Source organism: Leptonychotes weddellii, chromosome 7 (assembly GCF_054177405.1).
Source record: "Leptonychotes weddellii isolate Sample4059 chromosome 7, ASM5417740v2, whole genome shotgun sequence".
Taxonomy (NCBI): Eukaryota; Metazoa; Chordata; class Mammalia; order Carnivora; family Phocidae; genus Leptonychotes; species Leptonychotes weddellii.
Window position 1 is genome coordinate 114,896,343 of NC_138375.1, and position 9,082 is coordinate 114,905,424.

The 9,082-nt window shown below is 40.8% G+C and overlaps 1 protein-coding gene across 2 annotated transcripts in view; it reads right to left on the reverse strand.

The window, feature by feature from the left end:
* SEC24A (SEC24 homolog A, COPII component) overlaps nt 1-9,082 on the reverse strand; it is a 67,542-nt gene that overhangs the window by 19,928 nt on the left and 38,532 nt on the right. For both annotated transcript variants that reach the window (XM_081827053.1, XM_006731016.3), the window contains exons 11-12: nt 7,589-7,707; nt 367-422 (exon numbers count right to left, since the gene is read on the reverse strand). In XM_081827053.1, coding sequence (XP_081683179.1) covers nt 367-422; nt 7,589-7,707 — 175 coding nt within the window. The remainder of the gene's footprint in view (nt 1-366; nt 423-7,588; nt 7,708-9,082) is intronic.

Here is a 9,082-nt window from a genome sequence, read left to right on the forward strand (position 1 = left end):
GAAAAGCAAAGGGCACTGAAAGCAGCCTAGCTAAAGTGCTTCTAAGTAGTGACCAGAAGCTTATCTGAGCAACCCTCCCAATTTCCCAAATGGTGGCAAGGCAGGTTTCCTTCAGGTTTTCCTTTATGAAATAGGCTTATCTTCTACCCTATTACAAGTATCTTGCTACATTAGACTTAAAAGCCATCAGTTCAAGGGTAAACTCAAGATCTATTCATCTGATGAATTTTAACTAACAGCAAATATAAAATGTTACACATCTTAGAAATGCCTCAGAAAGAAACAAAACTTTACTTAAAGTTCATTTTGAAAATACGTTCCTTCAATATTTCAAAAAAATGTGTCAGATAAGAAAATGTAACTTACCTCTTTACTTTCATTTAAATTTACTAATAAGTTCTCTGGCATAGGTATAAAAACATCTGAAAAAATAAATAAGTATTTCTTTTAAATAAAATTAATTGTTAAAGATGTTCTAAACACTTAACACTGATATAATTAACCACCCCCAGGGATGCCTGGGTGGCTCAGTCAGTTAAGCGTCTGCCTTCGGCTCAGGTCACAATCCCAGAATCCTGGGATCAAGTCCAGCATCAGGCTCCTTGCTCAGCAGGGAGCCTGCTTCTCCCTCTGCCTGCCTCTCCCCTGGCTTGTGCTCTCTCTCTGACAAATAAATAAAATCTTAAAAAAAAAATTAACCACCACCATAATTTAAAGAAAAGCGACCTCCTCTATTATATATAGCACTGTCTACGTATGTTCAAAAGCCACCAAAGAAGCATTGATTTAGGTATTTATTGCAACTTATCTATTACCATGTAAAAGGTAAACAGCCTCCTAATTAGAAAATACTGATCTGTAAACACTCAGTACAGCTTTGCACAAGTGCTCTGCTTCTTAAGTTTAAGACAACAGTTTAGAATCCTACTTACTTTACATTCTTGCTTAGCCCTCGAAACCAGTGGTCTTGGCATTAAAAAAAAAAATGTTGACTAAGATGACACACAAGACTGCTATGTCTTTACAAAGAAGTAATATAGCCCAACAATAGCTGTGTCATTCAAAATGCACATACTGTCTCATAAAGAAGGTCCCCACTAGAGCCTATATTTATGGGACTACAAAATCAAGTAAATCAGAAGGTATGCTAACTGACCACTTCAGATGAGCTCCTCAGGATTCAAATTTATTCTTACTTAGGAATTAAATTCTCTTCCTTTAAAAGGAAGCAAATTGTGGGTGGTGGTGAAGGATTACAAGAAGTCTTACTTTCTACATTATGGTACTGTTTTTTTTTTTTTTTTAAAGGCTTATTATAATATTTGTAAAAAATTATACCAAAAAGGGGCACCTGGGTGGCTCAGTCAGTTAAGTGACTGCCTACAGCTCTGGTCATGATCCCAGGGTCCTGGGATCAAGCCCTGCATCCAGCTCCCTGCTCCCTCTACCTGCTGCTTCCCCTGCTTGTACTCTTTCTCTATGTCAAATAAATAAGTAAAATCTTAAAAAACAAAAAAAAACAAAAAAAAAAAACAAAACTTATTTGTAACATTAAATGTTTACTTTAGCTGTCACATAAAAATTCTTTAATCGGGGCACCTGGGTGGCTCAGTTGGTCAAGCGTCTACCTTCAGCTCCGGTCATGATCTCTGCAGAGGTCCTGGAACTGAGCCCCATATCGGGCTTCCTGCTCAGCAGGAAGTATGCTTCTCTCTCTCTCTCCCCTCTCCCTTTCCTCCTCCCCACCTCTCTCTCTCTCAAATAAATAATAGCTTTTAAAAAAATTCTACAGTTGACTAGATTTTCTCTTTTTTCTTTAAAATTAAAAAACGTTTTGGGGCTCCTGGGTGGCATAGTTGGTTAGGCGTCTGATTCTTGGTTTCCGCTCAGGTCGTGATCTCAAGCCCCATGTTGGGCTCCACACTTAGCATGGAGGCAATGCCTAAGACTCTCTCTCCCTCTGCCCCTCCCCCTCATGTGCTCTCTAGCTCTCTCTCAAACAAATAAATCTTTTAAAAATTAAATTAAAAAAAAATTTTTTTTAAGATTTTATTTATTTGAGAGAGAAAGCATGAGTGAGAGGGGCAGAGGGAGAGGGAGAAACAGACTCCCCACTGATCAGGGAGCCCGATGCGGGGCTCGATCCCAGGACCCCGGGATCATGACCTGAGCTGAAGGCAGACAGACGTTCAACTGACTAAGCCACTCAGGTGCCCCTTAAAAAATGTTTAATAGGGCGCCCGGGTGGCTCAGGCCTCTCACTGTATTATGTCATGGCAAAATGAAACCCCACATTAATTAACAGTCATTCTTCATGTCCCTGCCAACTCCCAGAGCTCTAGGAAGCCACCAGTCTGTCTCTGGATTTGCCTTATTATCCTGGACATTTCATATTTTTAAAAATATTTTATTTATTTATTTGAGAGAGAGTGAGTTAATGATAGGGGTGAGGGGTGAGGGGCAGAGGGAAAAGGAGAGGCAGAGAATCCCAAGCAGACTCTATGCCCAACATGATCCTAGGAGAAACCAACAGTCCAATGCCTAACCGACTCTTGATTTTGGCTCAGAATATGGTCCCAAGGTCATGATCTCAGGGTTGTGAGATCAAGCGCTACGTCATACTCCACACTCAGTGGGGAGTCTACTTGGAATTCTCTCTCCCTCTGCTCCTCCCCCCAACGCCCCATCCCCCACACCACATGTATGCACACACACACTTTCTCTCTCTCTAAAATAAATAAACTCTTGGGGCACCTGGGTGGCTCAGTCGGTTAAGCGCCTGCCTTCGGCTCAGGTCATGATCCCAGGGTCCTGGGATCGAGCCCCGCATCGGGCTCCCTGCTCAGTGGGAAGCCTGCTTCTCCCTCTCTCACTCCCTCTGCTTGTGTTCCCTCTCTCACTGTGTCTCTCTCTGTCAAATAAATAAATAAAATCTTAAAAAAATAAAAATAAAATAAAATAAAATAAATAAACTCTTAAAAATAGTCACAGTATGAAGTACTTTGTCACTGGCTTCTGATACTCTGCATAATGTTTTCAAGGTTCACTCATGTTGCAGCACCTATCAGTATTTTATTCTTTTTTGTTGACAAATAATATTTCATTGTATGGATATACTTTTTGTGTATCCATTCATCAAATAATAGGCATTAGGGTTGTTTCCACTTTTTGGCTGTGTTGCTATGAACATCCATGTGCATATTTTCTTACTTTTCTTGAGTATATACATATTGAGTAGAATTGCTGGGTCATATGGTTTAACTCTATGTTTAACTTTTGGAGCAAGTGGCAGACTGTTTTCCATAGTGGCTGCAACATTTTCCATTCCAACTAGCTTTTTTTTTTTTTTTAAAGGCTGACTATATTTTCTGCTTAGGATCATCCTCGAGATGGGCACAGCAGACTTCTATTCTCTAACTAGGGTAGAGGGATTCTTTTTTTTTTTTCTTTAAGATTTTATTCATTCATTCGAGACACAGAGATACAGAGAGAGCAAGCACAAGCAGGGGGAGAGGCAGAGGGAGAAGCAGGATCCCTGCTGAGCCAGGAGCCAGACGTGGGGCTCGATCCCAGGACCCTGGGATCATGACCTGAGCCGAAGGCAGACGACCAACCATCTGAGCCACCCAGGTGCCCTTTTTTTTTTTTTTTTTTTAAAGGCTGATTATATTTTCTGCTTAGGATCATCCTCAAGATGGGCACAGCAGACTTCTGTTCTCTAACTAGGGTAGAGGAATTCTTTTTTTTTTTTTAAAGATCGAGACAGAGATACAGAGAGAGAAAGCACGAGCAGGGGGAGAGGCAGCATATGAGGGTTCCAATTTCTCCACTTCCTTGCAAATACTTTACTTGTTACTGTCTTTTTTTTAACCTCCGCTATGTGACATCCAGCAAGGGACACTCCATCTATCAGCTTATGTATAAAACTGAGAGGCTGGACCTTATCAGTGAATTCACAATTTGGCCCATCTTCAGAATCACCTGTTCAGTGATTTTATTTCATGCAAAATAAGTATCTGGGTGAATAGGTTAGGGAATGAATGAATAACCTGGCTGGTTTGTTGTGAGATTTAAAACAACCAAGACAAAAGGGGACTCTCCTCAACTACTGCCCTTTAAAGGTGTATAGTGAATCCTCACTATTTGTGGATTCTATATTTGTAAATTTGCCTACTCACTAAAAAAAATTTTTTTAAAGATTTTATTTATTTATTTGACAGAGAGACAGAGAGAAAGAGCACAAGCAGAGAGAGCGGGGGAGGGAGAAGCAGGCTCCCCTTTGAGCAGGGAGCCTGACATGGGACTCAATGCCAGCACCCTGGGATCATGACCTGAGCTGAAGGCAGACGCCTAACCAAGTGAGCCACCCAGGCACCCCTACTCACTAAAATTTATTTGTAACCCCAAAACCAATACTCATGCTGCTTCTATGGACATTCATAGACATGCTCAGAGCACCAAAACAATTTGAATTTTGAATCTGAGATTTTCTATTAGTCTCATTGTGGTTTTCATTTGTATTTCCCTGATAACTTCTGATATAGAGCACATTTTCAAGTGCTTATCAGCCAACTGTTTATAGAAAATATTGAATACAGTGAACTGAATAGAGACACGTCTATTCAAATCATTTACCCACTTTTTAAATTGTCTTTTTCTTGTTTAGTTGTAGAAGTTCTTTATATAATCTAGATATAAATTCCTACTTTTTTTTTTTTTTAAAGATTTTATTTATTTATTTGAGAGAGAGAATGAGATAGAGAGAACATGAGAAGGGGGAGGGTCAGAGGGAGAAGCAGACTCCCTGCTGAGCAGGGAACCCAATGCAGGACTCGATCCCGGGACTCCAGGATCATGACCTGAGCCGAAGGCAGTTGCTTAACCAACTGAGCCACCCAGGCACCCTCCTACACTTTTTTTAAAAGATTTTTATTTATTGGGGCACCTGTGTGACTTAGTTGGTTAAGTGTCTGCTTTCGGCTCAGGTTATGATCTCAGAGACCGGGGATCGAGCCCCACACTGGGCTCCCAACTCAGTGGGGAGTCTGCTTCTCCCTCTGCCCCTAACCCTGCTTGTGCTCTCTCTCTCTTCTGTCTCTCTCTCAAATAAATAAGGATTTTATTTATTTACTTGACAAAGAGAGAAAAATAGAAAGAGAGAGAGAGTGCGTGTGCACAACCAGGAAAAGCAATAGGCAGAGGGAGAGGGAGAAGCAGGCTCCCCACTGAGCAAGGAGCCCAATGCAGGCCTTGATCCCAGGACCCTGGGATCATGACCTGAGCCAAAGGCAGCTCAACTGACTGACCCACCCAGGTGCGATGCCCCTAGATATAAATTCATGATCAGATATATGATTTGCAAATATTTTCTCTCATTCTGTGGGTTGTCTTTTTACATTCTTGATGGTGAAGCACAAAAGTTTTTTAATTTGGGGGGCACCTGGGGCGGTTCAGTTGATTAAGCGGCCAACTCTTGATTTAGGCTCATGTCATGATCTCAGGGTTGTGAAATCGAGCCCCACGTCGGACTCCGTGCTCAGTGGAGAGTCAGCTTGAGATTCTCTCCCTGTTCTCTGACCCTCCCCCTACTGTGTGCTCTGTCTCTAAAATAAATATTTTAAAAAATTATTTTTTAATTTTAAAGAAGCCAAATTTATCTTTTCCCCCCCCACTTTTTTAAAAGTAATCTCTACACCCAGAGTGGGGCTCAAATTCATGACCCTGAGATCAAGAGTCAGATGCTCTACCAACTGAGCCAGTCAGGTGCAGCTATTTTTTATTTTGCTGTTTGTGCTTTCGGTGTTATATCTAAGAAATTACAACCTAATCCAAGATCACAAAGATTTACTGCTGCTTTCTTCTAACAGTTTTAATCTCACACTCCAGTCTATGATCCATTTTGAGTTAATTTTTCTTAACTGTGGTAAAGTATACATAATACAGAAAATTTATCACCTTAACCATTTTTCAGTTTGTTTGTTTTTAAGTAAGCTCTATGCCCAGTATGGGGCCTGAGCCCCACAGGCCTCCCCTCTTTATTTTTTTTTAAAGATTTTTCAAAAAAAATTTTTATTAGAGAGAGAGAGCAAGCAAACATGGGCGGGGGGAGGCAGAGGGAGAAGCAGACTCCCTGACGTAGGGCTTGATCCCAGGACCCTGGGATCATGACCTGAGCCAAAGACAGACACTCAACTAAATGAGCCAGCAAGGTGCCCCTCCCTCCTTTTTAATATGCTTTATGGTAAGGAGGGTCCAACTTCATTCTTTTGCATGTTTACTTTTCCCAGAACCATTTGTTAAAAAGACTGTCTTCTCCCCATTGAATAGTCTTGGTATCCTTGTAAAAAATCAATTCAGCATAGGGACTCGTGGGTGGCTCAGTCGGTTAAGCACCCAACTCTTGATTTCAGCTCAGGTTATGATGTCAGGGTTGTGGGCTCGAGCCCCATGTTGGGCCCCACACTGGGCGTGGTGACTGCCTGGGAGATTCTCTCTCTCTCCCTCTGCCCCCTCCGCTGGACTTGTGCCCGCATGCTCCCTCTCTTCCTCTCTCAATAAAAAAAAAAATTCAAGGGCACCTGGATGGCTCAGTCGGTTAAAGAACCAACCCTTTGACTCGGGTCATGATCCTGAGGTCCTGGGATCAAGCCCCATGTTGGGCTCTCTGCTCAGCAGGGAGCCTGCTTCTCCCTCTCCCTCCTGCTCTGCCTACTTGTGCTCTCTCTCTCTGTCAAATAAATAAATAAAATCTTTTTTTCTTTTTTTTTTAAAGATTTTATTTATTCATTTGAGAGAGAGAATGAAAGAGAGAGAGCACAAGAGCAGGGAGGGTCAGAGGGAGAAGCAGACTCCCCACTGAGCAGGGAGCCCAATGCGGGACTCAATCCTGGGACTCCAGGATCATGACCTGAGCCGAAGGCAGTCGCTCAACCGAGTCACCCAGGCACCCAATAAATAAAATCTTAAAAAAAAAAATCAATTCAGCATATATGTGAGGGTTTATTCCTGGGCCCTCTATTCCATTTCTCTTATATGTCTCTCCTCAAGTACTTTTTGAATAAATGAATGAGAAGGGAGGGGTGCCTGGGTGGCTCAGTCATTGGGCGTCTGCCTTTGGCTCGGGTCATGATCCCAGGGCCCTGGGATCGAGCCCCGCATCGGGCTCCCTGCTTGGCGGGAGGCCTGCTTCTCCCTCTCCCACTCCCCCTGCTTGCCTGCTTGTGTTCCCTCTCTCACTGGGTCTCTCTGTCAAATAAATAAATGTAATCTTTAAAAAAAAAAAAAAAAAAGAAAGAAGGGGAAAAGAAACCTACATTTAATCTGAGTTTGAACATTAACTTGTTTTTGTTGCCTCAGAATTCACTTTACCTCTATTACTGTTTTCTCTTCTGTAAAATGAGGGATTGGACAAAAGGACTCTTATAATTCCAATAAGCTTATGATTTTATACTCAAGGTCTTTTTCCTCAATATAGTACAGTCATATCATACACACCAAACATACATACATAATGTCAAATATTCATGATATATTTATAAAACTGAAAACTCCTAAGGCGTTTCAATAATTTTAAGTATATACTATATACCTTCAATATCTGAAACGATTAGCATCTGAGGTTGAGCGAGACCTTCTTGAAGACTGTAGAAGTGGATTGTACTATCAAATGTAATGAAGCCAATTTTTGTCCTAGTGTTGCCAGGAAGCCTACAAACAAATTCAGAAGAGTATTGCATCAAGTTTTTCCATATTCATACATATATAAAAATATCTGTGAAGAGTTAACATACAAAGAACTACTTTTGTGTTATGGAAATTGTCCCGAAATAAATGCTCAATCCACCCAATGTTTAATTAGCATGAAAACAGACTCGACTCAAAGTGAAAACATTATGCATAAACCCAAACAATCAACAAAACCCTGCAATAATACAGCAATCCAAAACTCACTACACCTATATAAAGTTACATAAATCACATAGGAAATGGTATATAAAAAAATACTTGAGAGTATATACAAACCTTTTCATGTTCTTATAGTGAACTTTTAGATGATTTTAACAAAAATAGTTCAAAAAATTACCATTTAGCAATTCTAAAATATAATATATATATGTATATGTGTATGTATATACACATATGTATATACACATATGCATATACATATATACGCACACATTATATATTTTTAAGTTGGGCATGGAGCCCAATATAGGGCTTGAACTTAAGATCCTGAGATCAACACCTGAGCTGAGAACAGGAGTTGGACGCTTAACCAACTGAGCCACCCATGAGCCCCTAAAATATAATATAAATTAATATATTGTACATCTTTTAAAAAGTTTACCCAAATCTCTTCTTACATTGTTCATCTTAAGAGCAGCAAAAGTATTTGTCTTAAATATGTGGACCTTCAGTTTCTTAGACAAGCTAGTTTTCATTCTTGTTGCTCATTAAAAATACAAATGCTGGCAAGAACAAGGAGCCTCCTTTCGCCCAGGTGAGGGACTTAGTCCATTTCTGATAAGATCTGGTCCTTCACATTCTTCCATACCACACAAGAACACTGTATTTCATTACAGTGAAAAGTCATACTAGCTTTTATAGGTTACACTAAGTATCTAAGAAACCATTTTAAAGTACAGATATTTTGGGACGCGTGGGTGGCTCAGTCGGTTAAACGTCTGCCTTTGGCTCAGATCACGATCCCAGGATTCTGGGATCGAGTCTCGCATCAGGCTCCTTGCTCAGCCTGCCGCTCCCCCTGCTTGTGTTCTCTCTCTGACAAATTTTTAAAAATCTTAAAAAAAAAAAAAAAAAAGTACAGATATTTTAAGAGGCTATTTTAATAGATATGACAACTAAATCTAACATGTATAGGGCGCCTGGGTGGCTCAGTTGGTTAAGCGACTGCCTTCGGCTCAGGTCATGATCCTGGAGTCCCTGGATCGAGTCCCGCATCGGGCTCCCTGCTCGGCAGGGAGCCTGCTTCTGCCTCTGACCCTCCCCCCTCTCATGTGCTCTCTCTCTCTCGTTCTCTCTGTCTCAAATAAATAAATAAAATCTTTAAAAAAAAAAAAAA